The 20,364-nt window shown below is 59.6% G+C and overlaps 1 protein-coding gene across 1 annotated transcript; it reads right to left on the bottom strand.

Moving 5' to 3' along the window:
- Positions 1–15,257: 15,257 nt before the first annotated feature.
- NXPH3 (neurexophilin 3) lies at positions 15,258–19,690 on the bottom strand. Its single transcript, XM_008153729.3, has 2 exons — positions 19,356–19,690; positions 15,258–17,028 (listed from the first exon to the last, which is right to left on the bottom strand). The coding sequence occupies exons 1-2, from the start codon at positions 19,407–19,409 to the stop codon at positions 16,324–16,326; spliced, it is 759 nt and encodes a 252-aa protein (XP_008151951.1). The 5' UTR covers positions 19,410–19,690; the 3' UTR covers positions 15,258–16,323.
- Positions 19,691–20,364: the final 674 nt, after the last annotated feature.

A 20,364-nucleotide genomic window follows, 5' to 3' on the forward strand; every position in this document is an offset into this window, starting at 1 on the left:
TGTATTAGATCCTTCGGTTTATCTTTGTCAAAAGCAAATTCTTAAAAACACACACACACAAACACAAATACTGGGCTGGAGCCCAATCTTATTTTAATCTTTTTTTGTGTGTGTTGGGGGGGCGGTTAGAGATACTTTTATAACACCATAACAATCACCCTAGCTGGTTTGGCTCAGTGGATAGAGCATCGGCCTGCAGACTGAAGGGTCCAAGGTTCAATTCCGGTCAAGGGCACATGCCCAGGTTGCAGGCTCTATCCCCGGTAGGGGGCGTGCAGGAGGCAGCCACCGATCAATGGTTCTCATCGATTCTATCTCTCCCTCTCCCTTCCTCTCTGAAATCAATAAAAATATTTAAAAAACAAAAAACCATAACAATAATTTTGGATACAATTTTAATTTTACTCGAATTTCACAAAAGAAAAAAGTTGATAGAATTGCTGAATTCATATAAATATTTCCTCTAGACAAGAGGTACTTCCCCTAAAATATCCCTTCAAGATTAAAAAAAAAATAGAAACACAACATTAAAGGTTGAAGTCATGATTTTTTCCAAGGACATATTTTCCTTTTTGTTGACTTCTTGCTATGAAAGAGTTCGCTGGCCCAGCCACATGGGCATGAACACACAGTTCTGAAAATACTAAAGCCCTTCTGTACCAGTTAGTAACTATCAGCCACTGGACTCTCCCCAGGGCTCCCTCTCTCCTGGCCGCCCCATCCCATCACCAGCACTAACCCCAACCCCCATCTCCCCTGGGGCCCAGAGCTACAGGGCGAAGGGGACTCTGGTCTCCTCTCCCAGGCGAGCCTTCAACACCCAACACTTAACCACTTGGCCCCAAGGAGCTTAATTTCCATCTGTTTTATATAATGGCCATCAGGTAAGTCTTTGTTTGCAGAAAGTATTCAGTGTGAAAACCCTTTGAAAACCCCTGCTGAAGGTCAGCCCTCAGCCCTTGCAAGTTTGCACAGTCTAAAATTTCCAGAATGGAGGTCTTTCTCCCAAACACATTACCTCCTTATGAAGTCAAGTGCACATCTGCATCCTGGTGTAATTACCTTGCATCCTAATGGGCAACAGACACAGGCCTACAGGTATGGAGATGACCCCTGGGCCGGCTCCAATCCAGATGAGGCAGAAGGTGCTGGAGCCCAGGCTCAAGTGGAGGCGGCAAGAAGGGAGTGAGTGGGCTTTGCTCCGTGCCCAGCCCTGGGCCAGATGCTCATGGGCCAGATCCTCTCCAACCCTATGAGGTGTTTCTTTGCTTCCTTCCCTTCCTTCTGGAATTACTGAGCACCTGTCTGTGTCAGGGGTTGGGGTACAAAGGCAAAGCTAGCATCCCCAAGACCTCACAGCCCCGTGAGGGCATCATCAAGAAAACAGCTGTGACTGGGGTGGGTGCAGGATGCAGGGGGAGCCCCAAGTGACTCAGGGGAAGTTCTCCAGTGGAGTTAAAGCCGAGCTGGGATTTGAAGGATGAGGAAGGGCATTCGAGGTGGAGGGAATTGCATGTAGGAATGCAGGGAGGCAGGAAACAGCCTGCCTGGTCTGGGAACGGTGGGAGGGCGTGGAGCCCAGGTCCAGGAAATCTGCTGGGTGAGGTTGGGGTCCCAGAACCCACTACGTGGACCCTCTGCCTCCTTGACCTTTGCTCCTGGCTGCCTGGCCAGGAAGAGGTCCCCCGCTTACCTGCACAAAAGGAGGCTTTGAAGCTGGAGAGAGGAAGTGAGGAAGCTGGTGTGTGTTTTGGATTGTTTCTCAGAAATCTCCTCCTCCTCCTCTAACACCATGGCAACCAGGCAGCAGCTGGGGTAGCCCCCTGTGAGCTGGACTGTGTTGAGGGGGAGGTGGGCTGAGGGTAGGGACCTCTGCTCCCCTCTCTGAGCCTCAGTGTTGGCGTCTAGAATATGGGCACCACAGCCCAATTACTGGCTCCTGTCAACCCAGGTGCTCCAAGAATCCGAGCCCCAGGCCGGACTCATTAGCAGGAAGGCCCGGGAGGTAAGGGCGGGGCTGGGAATACCCTGCATCATCCCGCAGCTGGGGGCTGGGGGCTGGGGGCTGGGCAAGGGGAGGAGTCCCTGAGCCACGATGCCTGCCCTTCCCACCAAGCAGCCTGCCCTGGTGTGCCCACTGCACTGTCACCGCCGAGGAGCCCCGGGGAGCGGGAGACCGGGCCGAGGCACAGACACAGGGATGAACCTCCCTGTGAGCCCCACAGCGAGAGGTCTAGGGGGTCTCCTGTGCCGGGGCACAGGGCTCAGCTGTTCCCAGAACCCAGTCAAAGCCCCAAAAGGTGGGGCAAGGAGGGGTCTATTTCCTGAGGCTGCTGCTCCCAGGACTCCAGACTGCCCGAGACAAGCAGGAACGTGTGCTCTCCCCGCTCTGGGGCCAGAATGTGAGACCAGGGTGTCGGGGGCTGTGGTCCCTCGAAGGGCTCCAGGGAGGGTCCTTCCTGCCTCCTCAGCTTCTGGGGGCTCCTGGCCGCATCCCTTCAGTCTTCACTGGGGGCTGGGGGCTGGGGGCTCCTCCAGTGTGGCCCCTCCTCGTGTGACTACTCGTGCTTGAACATGTGGCCCCACTCCCTTGTTCACGTGCCCTCTTCTGGTTGATCACAGCCCCCTAGAGACCTTGCATGGTCTCTATTTCCGGGGTGCCCCCTCCCTGGTTGGCTGTCTGCTCCTGCCTCACACCTGTCAACAGTCCCTTTTCCAAAGTCCTTCCAGAAAACAGTTTGTGCGTGCCATCTCTTTCCTCCTGGGACTGTGGCAGCTGGGATTGTAAAAGAGACAGGAGAGCAGCGGCCCGTCCAGAGTCCATGCAGGAGGCCCAGAGGGGCCTGTGCCGTCCCTGGAAGGCCCTTCGGAAGGGTAACCAGGTCCAATCTTATTTTTACAGCTAATTATCTTTTTAATCAGCCTGGACCCAGTGTGTTCCTTTATCCCATGACTTCTCACTGAACTCTGCCCTACATCATTTAGATTCATTTCTGATGGTTTGCTGACTAATCTAACATTCCGGTGCGTGTGGCTGGACTGCTCTTTGTGTGTGTGATGCCCAAGGTGGATGTGTTTTTCCCCTTTTAATTTCAGAGGTGACTGCGGCCCGTTGGGGCCTTTGACCCAATAGGCAGACACCTCGTGCGGACAGTGAGCCAGAAAGCCAGAGCAGGACGGTCAGTGTTTTGGATAATGAGCTGGGGCGCCCCAGAAGCTGTGACCTCCAGGTGAGAGTGGGAACTGGAATGTTGTTGACTGATGGGATCTTTATGCCACCAAGCCATTAGCGAGGTGATCCCTCCCCTCTGTAAACCGCGTAATGCCGGAGTGGGAACTGGCCTGTGGAACACTGTTTGGTTCTGATTCCTGCAACTCTATGGAAAAAAGAAGTTTAGATTTGAGGGGATCCAATACAATGAGTGGAAGGGGATCGACTCGAGGGGAGAAACTTTATGAAGATATAAAAGGCGTAACTCAAGGATGGGAATGTAGCAGAGCTCACTGGAGTTTTGAACACTGTGGGCATGTCTTATGCAGCCCCCCTTATCCCGGCCGCATAGCTTGGGCAGGTGGTCATGCAGTGCCCTCAAGGTCACTCAACCTGGCTGTAAGCCAAGAAGCAACAGAAGGCAAAGGAATAGTTTTGGGGCACGGGCCCAAGGACCAAAGAGAAAGCGAAAACCCAAGAGTTTGCCTGGCAGCAAAGGGGACATACCTGCTCCCTTTGCTCAGGTGAAGTGGGGAGAGTTCCAACCCCCTCAAGACCCTTAAAGGTGAGCTCTTAACAAATTTAAGGGAAAAAAGGGGCCCCACACACAGTTCACCTTCCTTTCACGTCTGAGAAAACAGACACCCAGAAAAGTGAGATGACACACTCAAGGTCACAGAAATGGAAACTCGGGCCACGGGTTCTGCAAACAAGAAGGTGCCAGACATGGGGCGAGGCTGGGGCTGAGGTGGAGGGTAGGATTTCTGCTCTATTTCAGTCTCGTGGAAGAGGCAGGGGGACGGCACCGAGCCAGGCCGGGGTCACAGCATTGAGGACATGGCCGTGAGGAGGTCAGTGGTTGCCTTAGAGCAGTTTCTGGCCAATGATGGAGGCAGAAGCCAAGGCTGAGGAGAAGGTAAGCAAACAGACCGACGTCGGGCCGGGAGCGAGGAAGGGAATCTCTGTCGCCCACTCTTAAGAACTTATGTCTCAATTTAGTCAACACATTTATTTTTGTCTAGAAGTCATGGCATACAGGTTGTTCCATGAAGTTACAGACGCTTTCATAACTGGTATTTGTAATAAAAGTCATGTTTACAGGATAATTATAGCTTTAAATCGAGAAAGAAAACAAGCACCTTCAACCCTAACACAGTTTTGAGAATGGTTTCCTGAAGACAGACGCATGTTCCTCTGCTTCTTCATCCTAGCCATCTTCCAAGTAAACGTTTGCTCGTGCTTACTATAAACCCCTTACAACCTGTTTTCCTGGGCCAGTGGCTTGGTTCAGGGGGCTGCGGTAAAGGTATAACATTCATTTTCCCAGTTTGGTACCAAGCCCTGATTGGTGACATTTGTCAGTTCCCATGGCCCATGTCCAACTTCCAAGGTGACATTTCTGGGCACGGTGTTGGAAAGGGGTCGCCATTATCTCATATTTCCACCAGGCAGATAAACAGATGTGTAGAACCCCAAGAGCACAGATAATGGTAGAGAGTAAAATAATTAGGAAGAGATGAATTTTGAGTATTGCCTCTGCCGTTCATTGTATGTTAATGCAATGTGGTGTTTAACGGGCCACTCCGCGACGAGCTCTCTCGGAATTCCTGAAAATGTAACAGTTGGCTCTGGAGAGCCGGTGTGAACCAGCTCCGACGCGCCGCTCACGGACGTGGCGTCAGGTGTGTCCTCCGACATCTGTGCGGCTCGTCGTTTTCTGTCGCCCCTCAACACTTTAAAATGCACGTGCCCCGCTGCATGCCTTCTTAGGATCTGTAGACAAATCGACGTTGATACATGGACCAATAGTCATGTTACACAGATTGAATCTCTCCAGTGAAACGTTTTCCTATCTCTTTTACCAGTATGGGAAGGATGTATTTTATTGAAACACTGATGAGAAATGGGCATGTCCCCCGGTACATTACCCAGTATAATCCTCAGTCGTTGCAGGGGTTGTGGTCTCCGTAGCGCAGCCTCCTGCCCCCTTTCCCTCTGTACAAAATGTAAAGAGGAAGACAAAGCCAGATCCGGGCATGAGAGAGAGGTCAGCATACGAGTGGGTGACCCCTGGGGTCTTCTCTGCCTACCAACGTTTTAACTACTGTGCCTTGGTTTGGCCTTTTAAGAATGACCTTTTAGAACTTCTTCTTTTTTTAAAAAAATATATTTTATTGATTTTTTACAGAGAGGAAGGGAGAGACATAGAGAGTTAGAAACATCGATGAGAGAGAAACATCGATCAGCTGCCTCCTGCAACCAAGGTACATGCCCTTGACCGGAATCGAACCTGAGCAAGTTAGAAGCCAGCCCGGCAGGACCTGCCTGGGTCCTCGTTAGACCTGATGGGTCTTGTACTAAGAACAGCGGGAAATGGTTGAGTTTTAAGCAAGAGGGGGTGACAAGAATTTCATTTTAATAAGATCTTTAGCTAGAATACATAAAGGTCGATGTTGGGAGCAGGAATGGAGGAAGGCAAGAGATAATGCAGCTTGAACGAGGGAGGGGGCAGAGTTGGAAACGCATAGGTATATCTGAGAGATTTAGGGGGCAAATTTGGCAGAACTTGATGATGGATTGGAGAGAGTAAGGATGAAGAGCTGACTAGGATGGATTCACCAAAACAACGACCAATGGGAATATAAACAGGCTTGAGGGAGATTAGAGCATTAGTTTTATTTCACCTTTTAAAAATATATATTTTTATTGATTTCAGAAAGGAAGGGAGAGAGGTAGAAACATCAATGATGAGAGAGATCATTGATCCGCTGCCTCCTGCACGCCCCACAATGGGATTAAGCCTGCAACCCGGGCATGTACCCTTGACTGGAATCGAACCTGGGACCCTTCAGTCCGCAGGCTGATGCTCTATCCACTGATCCCAACCGGCTAGGGCAAGGAATTCTTACATTTCAAGGCCAGTAAAGGAAGATAAGCCACAAAGGAGGAGAAGTGGCCGAAGATCAGAAGAAAACATATAAGTGAAGAGAACCAATACAGAATTGTTCAAAGTATCAAATGGGGTAGAATTAAAAAAAAGAATTTTAAAAAGCCCTTTGGAGCTAGCATCATGAAAGCCACTGGTGACTTTAGCCAGAGCCATTTCCTTCAGGGAAGGGACCCCTGTTGGGATGAGATGGGGAGTGAGTGGGCGGTGAGGAAGAAGGCAGGGAGTCCGGCAAGTCTTTGAAGTGTGGCTGTGAAGGGAGGGACCAAGTTGGGGCAGTAACTGGAGGAGGGAAATGAGTAGAGGGAAGCGTTTTATTGTTTTATTTTAGAATGAAAGTGGTGTGAGCACGTCTCAAGCTGGTAGGAAGGGCCAGCCCAGGTTCACAGCATCTGGGAGTCCAGGAGCCTGGCTCTGACCTCCCGCCACATTCATGATCCTGACCAAAGTACTTAACTTGCCTGTGTAAGCCTTAGTTTTCTCATCTGCAAAATGGGCTTTATAGAGTTCTGGGAAATTCATGAGGAAGTGCATGTCAAGCGCTCAGGGCAGGGTCTGCCATTGAACAAGGGCTCCAGGAAGGTAAACTGATGGGAATGTTATTGCTATTGCTTTTCGTTCTCCTCGGTCCTCACCTAAGCCATATGTAATCTCCCGAGTCCACTTCCTTTTAGGATTTCTTGGAATGGAATCTAAACATGCGAGGAGACACTGAATGGGCCCCCTGGGGCGTGTGGGAATCCTGGAGCGGGATGACCGGTGGAGAAGGCATCCTGGGAGCTGTGAGGGGGAGGCCACAGGAGTCTGGGGAAAGCGCCAGCCTGCGCCCAATCACCCGGAATAGCTCTTTCATCCTTCATTTCTGACCATCGCTGTCATCGTTAGCGGCTCCGAAGGCTCGGAGTGCTTGACCCCAGGCAGGCAGGGGGAGGTGAGAGGCAGGGCAGCAGCACTGCAGCTGGCCGGCGGGAACGGCGGGCCTGGGGAGCGGATGGAAGTCACTTGGGGCCCGGGAGCCCGGTTCCTTGGGCTGTTGCTGCCTCCAGGGGGCCAGGAAAGATGGGAGATGCCTCCCTGCTCAAGCAAGGACCTCTTTTCTTCTCCAGTTTCTTTTCCCTTCCTTCCTCTTCCGCCCCTGATCTCCCCTCCTCCTGGGGCACGGAAGCTTCCGTGTATTCCTCTCCTGTTTTCCTAGAGATTTCCCTCCCCCACCTCCAGTCCTGCTCACTAGAGTGACATCTTGAGCCTGATCCTGCTGCATTAAAAAAAAAAAAGCGCCTACCACGGGCCCTCGGGTGCTGATCTCCGCTGAGATGTGGCAGATGGCAGAGCCTGACTGAGCAGCAGCGGCCCCTCCTCTCCCAGGCCCGGGAGCTGCCAACACTTAGAAATGGGGCCTCTACATACCTTTCCACTCTCTCTCCCTCTCCTACCCCGGTTTCTCCAGACCAGCTTCCTTCTCGTCCATTGCCGATGCCGCCCGGCACGGTTTAGCTGCTCTGACCTGTGTGTGTCTTCCCTTGCCCCGCCCTCGTGAAAGGCACCCGCGAGTGCAGCTGGATTCCGAGTCCATCCGGGAGTCCAGGTTCCCCGGCCGGGCCTTCTGTGCACCCCACGCACTCGGGAAGAAATGGGTCACGCACGGCCCCGGGGACTCCCTCTCGGGTACAGTCCAAGCGGGGCGCTTTTCACACTCCCAGTTCCCCGGGGTGCCAGCGAGGGCCCGCAGGCCATCCAGGCGGAGGAGACACTGCCCTGTCGGTGGAGGTGACCTGAGGACGGGGCAGGGGGAGAGATCAGGCGTGCGGGCTGGGGCGAAGGGCCAGGACTGGGGGGTGCGCGGGGCTGGCGGCTCTGGGCCCTGAACTCTGTGCTTCTACGTGGAGACCCCTGGCCGCCTGCGCTCTCTGATCGTCCTGTGATGTTCACGGGTAGAGGTCCCGGGGGCACTGTACACGCGCCCCCCAGGGTGCCACGGGGGCTTCCGGGGTGCAGAAGGGAGAGTCTAGGCCCAGCAGCAACCACGGGCCCAGCTTCCTGGCCAGAATCACAGGGAAACGCCTTTCTGTAGGTGTCATCTTCTGCAGGCAGGACGGACTCCAGCCTTCCCCGTGGGGTTCCCGGCGCATTCTCCCTGCAGCAAGGACGGAGTGCCCGGGGCCAGTGTCCTGGAGTGCCCGGGGCCAGCGTCCCTGCCATGCCCGGGCCGGGCAGCAGGAGCCGGGCCGCACTCAGCGCTCCCTCCCGCGCCGCCTCGGTGCCCAGCGCAGTTCCAGCTGCTCACGCGGCCCCACTCACCACGCCCTCTGGCAGGCAAGATGGTCCTCACCTTACAGACGGGGAAACTGGGACACAAAGGCGTCAGCCACTTGCCCAAGGTCAACCTGGCTCCGGAACCCGTGCTCTCTGCCGCTGCGCTCACCGCCCGCCCTGAAAAGAGAGAAACCAGCCTCTCCCCTCCCAGGAGGCCCGGCGTGCTGGGAGCCCGGGAAGGGGGGGCTGATGGCACTGGCCCCACACTGACGGGATGCCAGTTCGCAGGCCGGTTCCCCCCTCAGTCACCCGGGAGCAGGTGCGGGGAGCACGGCCATCCAGGACCCAGCGGCGAGGTGACTAGTCGAGATCCCGTAACAACGGAGACTCCCTGAAACGCATCCCAGCTGGGCGTGGTCCTGCTTCGACCCCAAGGCGGGGAGACCAGGCTCCTTGGGACTGAGCAGGCCCCTCGTCCCCAGGTGGGGCCACCCCGCCAGCCATAAGCGCGACGTGGGGCCAGGTGTGACGGGAAGAGCAGCTGCTGGGTGAGGAGCCAGGGGCCCCGGCTTTTCCTGTGACTCCCAGCCCCCCACCCCCCCGCACTGTGCCCCAGGAGCTAACCGGGGTTTCTTCTGGCCGGAGGACCGGCATGTGGGGGTGCGAACGGTGCAGCTGCCTGTCCCCCTGTTGTCACCTCGTCTCCCAAGCTGGCAGAGTAGAGGCTGTGCTCACACCCCAGCACAACCCCAACAAGGCCTATGGGGGGGAGTCAGGTCCCGGGCCCAGGTAGCTCACTAGCTGCACCTCAGAGGAAGGGCCTCCTGCCCCTGGGGAGCCTCCCATCTGAGGGGCAGACAGCTCTGTGTCCAGCTTCTGGTTAGTCAAGGGGGCGGGGACACCTCCACATCTCCTGTCCCCGAGTTGGCAGGTCCATGGCACTCAGGACGCAACCTGAGTCAGAGATAGCAGGAGGCTCTTTAGAGGGGCCGTGGGTGTTAGGGGACCACGGAGGAAGCAAGAGGGGTGCAGAGCTGCAGCCCGACGCTGGCAGAGAGGATGGGGTGGGAAGCGGGGAGCAAAACGGCTGGAGTCTGGGGGGGGGGGGGGGCGTGTTAAACAGAGCAAACCACGGAGCCTCCCGGCTTCACCTTTCGAAGGAGAACCTTTGGGTTGGGGTGACGGGGCCTCGGGCCTCCTCCTCTTCCCCCTGAGTTTCTCCTTCCTCTGGGGGCGTCCTCCTTCCACTCCGGCCACTGACGTCACTCGGGCCCCAGCAGAACATGTCCTGTTAGGCAACGGCTCACCTGTGGACCGAAACCCCCTCCCCGGGGGCCCTGGCCCCCTCACCAGCTGGAACGCAGAGGCTTTATTAAACGATCGCTGTTGGATGAAGAGCCCTGAGCGAACAGAGGGGATTAACGTGTGACGTCCGCAGGCCTACAGAGCCCAGCCCGAGCGTCTGGGTTTCAGAAGCTGCCCCTGCTCAGCCTTGGCGACCTCTGAGCTGGCCTGGCTCCTTCCTTCTGCCCTCCGAGGGAGGAGGAGCCCGTCGAAGCCCAGCACAAAGAGGGGGTGTCCTTCCTAACCCCCAAGAAGCGACATGGCCCCTCAAAAGCCCACCTAGTCATTCCCTTTCCTCCCCGTGTGCGGGGGCCTGGCTTTCCTCTGCTGGGTGCGGAGATCCCCTGTTTCTTAAGCCGCGACAATTCGGGAGGAAGCAGACCCACGCCTGCTCCCACGCAGGGTCCTACCCGGGCCAGGGTCTCGGGAGAGCTCGGATCCGTGCTTAACCAGCTGTGCTGGTCTCCGTGCAAACACTAAACCAACTCTGGCAGCTTCGGGCTCAAGAGCCAAGAGCCTGGCCCTCTGCTCCCAAAGGCCTGGTTTGCCCCGCTCCCCCGCCTGGCTGTCGACCAAGCCCGAGCACGGGCCGCGCCGGCTGATGCGTGCAGCCTGTGCCCCCCGACCCCGGGTGCCCCCACCCATGAGAGGGCAGCCGGCACTCCGCCCTGTCAACCGTCCCCCTCCCGCCACAGGCCCCCTTCTGCATCGGACTTCCAAGGCTGTGTTGTCGCAGGTAATTAAAGGGTTTTAATTAAATTAGGATCCCATCTGGCTGGGATCAGTCAGGCCCTTAACGAGGATTGTGTGTCAGCAACATCAGAATGTGGATGGGGACGCAGACGTGTGGGGGCTGAACGGGGGGACTGGAAGCCTTTCAGATGGGGGTGAAGAATCCCTCTGAGCCCCGGGGCGGCGCCCTGCCAGGCAGCAGCCAGTTGTTCCGCCTCCCAGAATGGAGGCCGAGGGCCTTGATGGCGGGGAGAGGGCGGAGACCAGCGCTTTCCCTTGTTTGTTCTTGTCTGTGAGTCTCCGAGATGTGGCAAGAGATGTGAGCGCGATCTCAATTCTACCAGCGAGGAAACGGGGGTCCACAGGGGTGGGGTGCGCAAACACATCCATCCAATCAGGTGGAACGAGGCTTAAGCGCTAGATGGAGAGCCCATAAGATAGAAACTTGGTAGGAATAAGACAGAAATTTGAGTTTTCTCTAGCGGAGAAGGCTGAAGGTAGGCAGCCGAGGGCTGGCCTGATATTTCTATCCCACAACGTTTTCAGGGAACAAGGCGTTGCCAGTCACTTCTAGGCGATGGTTTTTGTCCTCGTGGCCCCGGACGGCAGCTGGAGCTCCAGCGCTCACACACATATTCCAGGCCGCAGGAGGGAAGACGGAACAAAGAAGGGCCACAGTGTCTTACGGTTTCTGGAAGTTGCCGAATAACCCTTCGGCTATGTTACTGCTCATATCTTAGTACCATGGCCACCTCTTGATGCAAGGGAGGCAGAGAGATATGTTTATTTCAGGCAGCACATGCCCAGCTGAAAACGGAGGATCTCGTTACTGTGGAGAAAGGGGGAATGGAGACTAGGAGACAGTGAGCAGTCTCTGCCACACGCATTATGGGGCAGAACCAGGTCTCCCACCTCTGGCCCGAGCCCTTTCCCCGCCCCGCCCGGAGCAAGGCTGCAGTTAACCTCCACTCACCTCCAAAGACAAAGAGGAGGAAGCAGCATTTGTTAAGCAGCTCAGCTCATTTAATCTTCCCAACAATGCTCGAGGGAGGGAGGTGCTAGCTTTTCACATGGTGGGGGGGTCTGGGAGGTTCTATCATTTGTCCAAACCCTCCCCTCCCCCCCTATAAACTACAGACTCAGGGGTGGGACCCAGATAGATCTTCCCATGCACTCAGGTTGCCAGTTCACGGGAACTGCCAGCTTGTCCCTTGGGACCATCTGGCGGGGTGGCCCCGAGACCATGAGCTGGGAGACTCGGCCGGGCGTCCTTCGCTTGGATTGTTATCAGGTCAGCCTTTGACCTTGGCAGGCCAGCAGGAAACAGGGTCCCCTGTGGGACCAGAAGCCAGCCCCCCACTGCTGAGTGCCCGGTCTCCTCTGGCATCTGTGCCTCTGTGGAGAGCGGCTACAGCGTTTGGACAGGTTCAAGCCTCGGACTAATGAGAGGGCACGGTCCTCTCGTAACAAAGCCACGTGCAGGTCCCAGCTTGGAGGGCAAAGCCCTCCCAGCACAATGATAGCCAAAGGTTATAGTTGTAAGCTTGACCTTATGGTCCGAACCTGTGGTCCCAGGTGGCTAAGTGATGTGGGCCAAAACAAAGCTTGATAGAGTTCAGGTGCATGTAATTGAGTGGATTTGAAACCCTCGAGAACATCTTGACCACGCCCTTACTTTGCCTCGTGGAATCTGGCTATAAAATAAAGACTCGGCTTGCAGGCTGGGGTGCTGTCTCTCCATCAGAGAGCAGCGTCCCACCTCGCCCCAGCTTTATTCCCTTGTCTGTCGTCTTTAATCCTTCACTGCCCCCCCTCAGGTTCACCCCCGACGGTGCTGAGCTCGGCACATGCCTCAGTGACAGGGCGGCTGCTTCACAAGCGTGTCAAACTCATGTCCCGCAGGCCGCATGCCTCGCTTATTTGGCCCGTGTTAGCCTTTGAGTTTGACATGCTTGATCTAGGACTCTGGCAGGTGCTGCCCCCACCTGATCTTGTCTCTGCCCTGTGGGCTGGTGGTGCCTCCCCTTGCCGGTCCCCAGCCCCCGGTTCTCCCCACAGTACCATAGATTCAGAGTCCTAAGAAGTAACGTCTCTCTCTCCCACTCCCAGCCATGACACTGGATCCCTTTCCAACACAGAGCAACTGGTTCTGTGTCCCCCACAGCCCCCTACACATATCACTCGATAATCCAGGCCCCTGGTTACCCACGACCTTCGGCTGCCTCTTACCCCCCCCCCCCCCAAAAAAAACACACACACCCTTCTCTGAGCTTCCCTACCCACCCACTGCCTCCTGCATCTCTGAGCAATGGGCTTTGCCAAAGGAGTGCCACATGCAAGGTCACTGGCATTCCTGCCAAGGAGGGGGCAGGGGGGGGTGACTCAGTTCCCGCTTGCTCATCCCAGGAAAGGAGAAAGGGGGGGGGAGGGAAGGGGGAGGGAGGAGGGACATTCGCTTTTGCCTGCAGCTTCTCAGGAGGAAGACAGCCTGCTGCTGGGTGACCTGATGTGTATTCCCTCCAATTAGCTTCACGGACTGCTGGGGAGATTCACCCCGTTAGAGATCGGAATGCTGAGGCCCGAGCAGCGCCGGTGCCAAGTCCGAAGGGCAGAGACGCTCCCAGGTGCTCCGATGCCCGAAAAAGGACAAGAACTGGCACACTGCAGCTCCTGCCCGCAGAGAAACTCCATTCTGAGGAGGACAGCACAGCCCCTGGCCCCCGGGGCTCCCCGGTCTGATGCCGAGATACCAAGCCATGACCTTAAAGAGCCCCATCTGGTGGGCTTGTCCTAGGATGGAGGAGGCGAGGACCTGCCCTGGGGCAGCCCCCCCCCGCCCCCCCCCCGTCTGAGCAGTGGGGGGCAGGGCCGGGACCAGCAGCCTGGTCACTGCAGGGCAGTGGTGGGGGAGGATGAAGGGTGGGGGCGAGGGCAGGGCCCAGAGTTTCTCCTGGGAGAGGAGCCGAGCTCCCTCCTGAGGAGCCTGCTCCCCTGTGCGTGCTTGACCGGTAAGAGGGTCCATCTCAGCGACTGGGGCCATCTCCCAGGGGGACGCCTCACCAAGGGGGCAGAGGTTGGCGCCTTGGGATGGACCCCTCCCCCTGGTGAGGACCAATGGGCTGCAGACGTGTGGTGATGGCAAGAGGAGTGGGGCCCAGCGGCTGGTTCCAAAAGAATTCCGATTTGGAGGAATTCTGTCAGCGAGATCTAGCTGAGCAGCGCCCGGTGACGCGGAAGGCAGGAGAGGAGGACGAGGCGGCGGAGTGTGCGCGCCGGTGAAATGAAGTTATTAAAACGAACCCACCCCCTGCGCGGGCAGAACTGTGTGCCAGGCAGGCCGGCCCTCCGGCTGTCGGCAGCATCTGGCTCTCCACAGGAGGAAGGAGCCAGGGGCTGGGGGTCAGCGTGCCCCCGGTCCTGCTGTAGGTCAGCCAGGCCCCACGGAGGAGGGCCCAGGACCACCACCTGCTGCTCCCCGGCTCCTGTCCTCCAGCCCCCGCAGGGCCGTGGGCGGGGGTGCTGGCTGGTGTCCGGTGGGTGGGCACCTGCAGGTGACACAACAACCCCAAATCCCCTGCAGCAGGGCCGGGCCCCTGGGCCTCTCTGAACACTAAGTGCCCGTCCCCAGGGCGGGAAGGAGACAGTGGCGTGGGGCAGGGGGGTGTCTCGGGCTCTGCACAGGAGCGACGGCCCAGGGAACACGGTGCAGGGCGAAGAGGCTGGGAGAGGAGTGTGGGCTCGTCACGTGCCCTTTCGGGGTCACGTCATACGAGGCGGCTTCTAAGGCCCGTCCAGCTCTGCTTGCACTGCGAGGGGCGCTGGTCCGTGCTGAGCGCTGCTGGGCAGGGAGACAGGCGGGGGTGGCGAGGCCATCTGCCCCTCGTGCCAGGACTCTCCTAACCGGGGCTGCACGGCCAAAGGGACCCAAAAGAGCAGAGCTAGAGTGACCCCCAGAGAGGACACTGCCATCTTGGTAGCGAGGGCCCAGCCTTCCCCCTCACCGAGCCCCGAGGGGCCCAGCCACCTCCCAGGTGAGGTGCCCGGCAGCCATCGTTCTGAGGGTCTCCTGTGGACGGCGGCAGGGGCATGGCTGCTTTCAGGTCCCCGTCTGCCCCGATCCATCCTGGCCTGCTCCTTCACCAGCGGGTCATGAGACTGAAAACCCAGCCCCCCGATTCTCTGAAAGGACCCTTCCCAGGAGAAGCAGGGGCAAGACACAGCTGGGAGAGGGCGTCAGAGGCATCGCCGAGCCGGAAAGGACCTCCGAGGTCATCCGGGCGGTCCTCCAAGTGTGACCCTGAGCCAGGAGCACGGGCGTCTACCTGGCCACTGGTTAGAAGGGGACATTCTTGGGCCCCACCCAAACCTCCGTGGGACTGAAACCCAGAAATCTGTTTTAACAAACCGTCTTGGTGGTTCAGAGGCCCATCCGTATTCGAGAACCTCTGGGCTGGGCCAGCTCCTCGTTTTAGAGAAAAGAAATGAGAGAGTGGACTTGCCCAAGGCCACAGAGCAAAATACTGCCGGATCTGGGACCCCCACTGGGCCCACCCAGATGGCAACCCAGGCAGGTAACAAAGAACACCCCTCTGTGGCCCATCCCACCTACCAGCTCTCCCCCGCCCCCCTACCCCCACCCCCAGCTGCTTTTGCAGATGCCACCCCATCAGCTCCCGCAGCTGTCCGAGCTCTGGGCTCCAGCAAATGGCCTGCCACCATCTGAGGAACGCTGGCCGGACTCCGGGGCCCTTTCCCTGACAAGGATCCAGTGCCCGGGAAAGCTTTATTCCCTGCTCCAAGAACAAGATTCTGCACACGGAAGCTGACAATCAGGCGATTTCACAAGATTCCCCCCCCCGCCCCGCCCCCCACAGACAGACACCACGGAACAGGTCCGGCACACCCTCCAGAGTCTGGCCTCCCCCAGCCCCACAGCCAAGGGGGAGGCAACGTCTCCAGCAAGCCCCAGTGTGCCAGGCACGACTATCGGAGGGTGGCTCACCGGACAAGGGTGCTCGCAGAGGAGCCAGCAGGGGGTGGGGCGGAGGAGGGCCACAGCGCACAGGCGGGCTTCACCTATGGCCTTGGTGCTGGGAGAGCCACGATCACCCTCTGTCTCAGCGGAAGGAAGGGGGTCGCATGGGCACGAGGAGGGGTGAAGAGCGATGGCAGGACAGGGAGTTTTGGAAAGGGGAGGCCTGGCTGGAGGCAGGTGATCTATTTGTCACGACATCCAAGACTCCAAAGTCACCACTCCAGCCTCAAGCCGAGCTCGGTCCACAGTCCAGGACAAGGGGCTCAGGGCTGCCCACTGAGAGGGCCTGGGGAGTTCCTCCTGCCTCCGCCCCCCAGGACTGGCTCCCAGGAGGCCCCAGATCAGCCATCCTTCACTACCTCCTCAGCGTCCACACTGATGAAACACCCCTCTCCTTGTTGCTGTCCTGTCTCAGGGTGGCAGGGAGGCAGCCAAGGTTTTAGGCTCGTCTCCATGACTTTATTGGGGCCTCACTGGTCTGCCACCCCCAGGGGCCTCCTAGACACAGCACCCGCCGGTCGCTCAGTGGGGACACCCATGCGGCTGCGCGGAGACCCTCTCCGCCTCCAGGGCACCGGTGTCCTAGGGGCTCGCTCCACGACCTCAGGAGAGAGGCCAGCACTCGGGACCCCTTCCCGAGCACGTGAGACTCGGCCCTGGCCCCACCTGGCATCTCCTTCTCTCCACCTACTCCCTGCCTGAGGCGCCTCCCCTTCCCTGCCCAGTGTCCAGACAGATGGCCTCCGGTGTGGGCAGGCCTGTCCTTCCAGCCCCGGCCTGGCCTCGGTGGCCTGCCCAGCGTCAGCCGGAGGGGTAGTAGGGAGTGTCGCTGTGGTAGTTGTAGTCTGGGCACACCTTCTGCACCAGCCTGTAGTCCGTGCTGTAGAAGGCGATGTAGACGCAGACGACTTTGAAGGGCTGGGAGCAGCTCCAGGTGGCGGAACTCTGAGCGTGGTCTCGGGAGCAGGTCTTGGCTGGGTCGTGGGTGCAGAGCGAGGTCCGGCGGCCCCGTTCCACCTTCTCCCACTCCACCCGGCAGTTGAAGCTTTTGGAGGCCTTGGCTTCGATGTAGATCTGCTGCTCCTGGTGGAACTCCACGGCTTTGCTGGGGGGCACGAGGCTGATGGAGATGTTGCCCTGGCCCGTGGCGTTGTGTCGGAAGTGGACGCTGAAGGTCCCGTTGCCGTGGTCCACGATCTTCCCCGTGACCAGCAGGTTCAGGGCGACCGTCTTGATGTTGGAGTAGAAGTCGCCCCAGCCAAAGATTTTCTTCACCTTGGCTGAAGGCGGGGGGCTATGTTTTGGGTGGTTGGGGGGCTGCCCTAGGAACCCCCACGCCTCCCCAGGCGGAGCCAGCAGCCCGAGGAGCGTCGAGTTGGTCATGGGGCGGGACTTCGGTGAGATGTGGCCCCGCTTCCGAGGCATCCGGGGCCGGGGCTGGCTCTCGGGGTCATCATGCTCAGGGTCCTCTGAGCCGGGGGGACCGTCATCCTGGCCACAGATGACCTGTGGAAGGAGTGGTGATGAGTGTGAGGACTCGGTCCCCAGAGGACCCAGAAGGTCTGGTCCGTTGCTCCCCACTGCCAGCATCATCTCCTCCCTGTCTCTTCCACCGGCTTGGGGCTGAGGGCCCCTGCACTGCCCACTTATGCTGGGGGCTGGGTGTATACTCGGACTGGTGTCACGGTCCCATCTCCTCCCCGCCACCTCTTCTCCCCACCTTCCTGCCTCTGTCCATTATTTAAAGCCTAAAAGGATGGAGGGGAATTCTCTCCAGTGGACCGCGGCTCCAGAGATACAGGGTCCCTAACCCTAGGGAGTGCCCGTCTGAGGGGGGCGGCCCAGCTCCTGCTCTTGGGAGAGCTGCTGTGTGAGGGCTGCAGCATATCCCTGTGTGGACAGAGCCCCAGGCAGAGGAGGGGTAGAGTGAAATCACCAGCTGATGGGGGAGGCACCGTCTCTGCCCTCGGAGAGCCCCAACTCAGACAGAAGAGCTCCATCCCTGTGCCGGGAGAGCCCCCAGTTGGACTTGCCTCTTGGACTTCCTGGTCTGCTGGGCAGAGGGGGCACCATCCTCTCCTAGGGCAGTCTCTACCCTCGGAGGCAGTGGGAACCAACAGACAGCGGAGTAAGAAAACGGAGCCCGTGCCATTCTCTCTCAAGTCTAAATCAGCGGGACTGGGGGGAGACCGGGAGTGACGTTCACCCTGAGGATGGCCAAGCGCGTGGAAAGCCTAGCCCTCCCCCGGGGGCCACTGCAGATGGCAGGCCAGGGCAGGGCTTGCACGATGAGGCCCGCGTCAGTACTCCCATTCCACAGATGAGGCCATCAGCGCTCCAAGGTTACATCACCAGGAGGCTGTCGCACAGGGTCAGCCCTCCCACTGCACCGCACACTCCCAGCCTCGCAGACCAGACGTGTCCTTTAACAGGGGTTTGACCCAAGCCCCATCCCCACCCCGAATCTCCTGTAAAACTGCCAGGGCTCCGCTGGACCAGTTCTGGCAGCTGGCAGCCACACCGGGGCGGCTGCCTGGAGGAGCTGGGGGGGAAGGGGGGCGGGAGGGAGGGCCAGCAGGGCAGCCTGACCGAGCTGCTCGGGACAGCTCTGGAGGGCATCCAGGAGACCAGGTTTCCTGAGGGCAGCCGCCTGGCGTGTGTCTGCTCAGCTTTTGACCAGAGCCCTCGCCCTAAGTGTCTGTACCAGCACCAGGGGCACCTGGATTTGCTGGCGTCCCCTGGGGATGAGGATGGGGGATGCCTGGGCGCTCGGGTCTGGGGGCTCCAGAGGGGTTTGGGGTCTTTCATGCCCCTGTTCTGGCTCCGGTCATGCCGGTGGATGTGTGCAGTGACCCTGCCCGCCAGGCCCCAGGGGTGGGTGGGGCAGCCGGAGGGGAGGCTCCCGGGGGCTGGACTAAGGGCTGCAGATCTGTGCGCGCTTGGCCCCAGGGGTCGCAGCTGAACGGGTGGAGGATGGGAGAAGGGCCGCAGGTGGGATGGGAGAGGGCAGGGCGCCTCCACCCCGTGCGTGGCCAAGGGGACTGCTGCTCCGGGGAAAGGGGCCGGTCCAGATGTGGGGCTGAGGCTTCTCCACGACAGGATGGGGGGTGGGGCGCGGCCGGCGGGCGCTGGGTCGGAGGGAGTTAAGCCCTACGCTGGGGCCTGGGGTGGGGTTCCCCGGTGTCCGGGGCCCCCGGGCAGCCATGAGCGCCAGCACGGGGAGCCGCTCTGGGCGCCCGGCTCAGCTGCCGCGAGCGCCCGGGGCGGGAGCCGCCTGCCCAGGTCCTGTGGGGCTCGGGCTGCGCGCAGCCGGGAGAAGAGAGGAAAACAACAGGCGGGGAGGGCGGGAGCGGGAGGAGCGGGAGCGAGGGACGCGGGGGCCAACCCCGCCTGGACCGGCTCCGAGCGCTGGGGGACCCACAGCCCGGGGCCCTCTGGGGTCCCCGAGATCAGGAACGAGCCCAAGCCCCTGGACCTGGCGGGTCACCAGCTCACAACTCACCCCCTCTCCCCCTCCAAGCGGCCCGGGCTCCTGCAAGGGGTCGGGTAACCCCTGGCGACCCAGCGGCCGGCCTTTTCGCTGCTGCAGGTCGCGCCTCCCGCCACCAGCGGCCGAATGGGTGGGCCAGCCGAGCATCCGCTCCCCGCCCCTATTAACCCGTGCGGTGCCTTCTCCGGCCTCGGACCCGCCCTCTCCCCCAGCCTCCAGGCGCTCCCTCCATCCCGGGGATGCTGGGGGGAAGGGAGAAAGTTTCCGGGCTCGGAAGCTTCCCGCGCTCTCCCCCGGTCCTCCGAGCCCCAGCCCTCCGCACCGCTCCCCGCGGACCGCTCACCAGATAGAGGCTGCCCTGCACTAGGAACACGAAGCAGCAGCGAGTCAGTTGCATCCTCCTCCTCTGCTCTCGCGCCCCTTTCTCTCCTCTTTTCCTCTCGGGGTCCCAGGGCCCTGCCTCACCCCTGCGCTTTTCAGGCGCGCCGTCCCATGCTCCGGTAGCCGGCGACTCGCGGCCCTGGCTTCTGCCAGTCGCCGGGGACCGACCCCGCCCCCTTCGGTCCAGCTGTGCAGCCGCCGCCCCCTTTCCCCGGTCCAGCTGAGCGCCGCGCGGCCCCCTCTGGAGGTCCCAGCTGTGCGCCTCGAGGGGTCCCAGATGCACGGTGGCTCTGCCGCTCCAGACCTGCGCTCGGCAGCCCCTTCGGTTCCAGCGGCGCCGCTCTCGCCCAGATGTGCTGGGGACCCGCGCGCGCGCCCGTCCCTAGTGCCAATTCCCCAGACCAGACGGCCCCTCCCGCCCCGTCGTGGCGCGCCCCCTGGCGGACGCCCCTGGCCGCGCCGAACCCGGCCGCCGCTCCCGGCGCAGCACCCGCCAGACTGGAGCGCTCCTGGCGCCCAGGCGACTCCCGCTTCCTCGTCCCTCCTACCAGCGGCGGCGGCTGCGGCTGCGGCGGCAGGTACCGTGAGCTCCCCCCCTCCCCGCCTCGTACCTCCGGAGTTAACTCCTACCCTGCCGGCCGGGCCCGCAGCTCGGGACCCAGGACAAAGGGGGCAAGACCCGGGGAAGGAGAAATTCTTGGAAGTACAGCGAGAGGGTGGTGACCCAGGGTAGGGACCCTACCTTCTCCACCCCTCTAGCAGGGCCTTAGGCACCTGCTGCTCTACCCTCAACCCCAGAAGACCTGGAATTTGGAAAGATCATTTTTTTCCAAACCCATTCCAACAACAACAGACAACTTCCTTATCACAACCTCTCCCCACAGTCCAAAGTCCACTTTCTGTCTGCAAGACTTGCTTCTGTGCTGAGGGAAGTTCTTCTGGGTGTCTAGCCTGTACTCCTTTTGTTATAA

The sequence above is a fragment of the Eptesicus fuscus genome, chromosome 20 (assembly GCF_027574615.1).
Source record: "Eptesicus fuscus isolate TK198812 chromosome 20, DD_ASM_mEF_20220401, whole genome shotgun sequence".
Classification (NCBI taxonomy): domain Eukaryota; kingdom Metazoa; phylum Chordata; class Mammalia; order Chiroptera; family Vespertilionidae; genus Eptesicus; species Eptesicus fuscus.

What these genes read in the sequence shown, in the direction of transcription:
- NXPH3 (XM_008153729.3), bottom strand. Translation starts at nt 19,409, where the DNA reads ATGCAACTGACTCGCTGCTGCTTCGTGTTCCTAGTGCAGGGCAGCCTC. An exon ending in TGCAGGGCAGCCTCTATCTG is followed by an intron (nt 17,029 to 19,355) that starts GTGAGCGGTCCG and finishes CTCCTTCCACAG; the next exon opens with GTCATCTGTGGCCAGGATGA.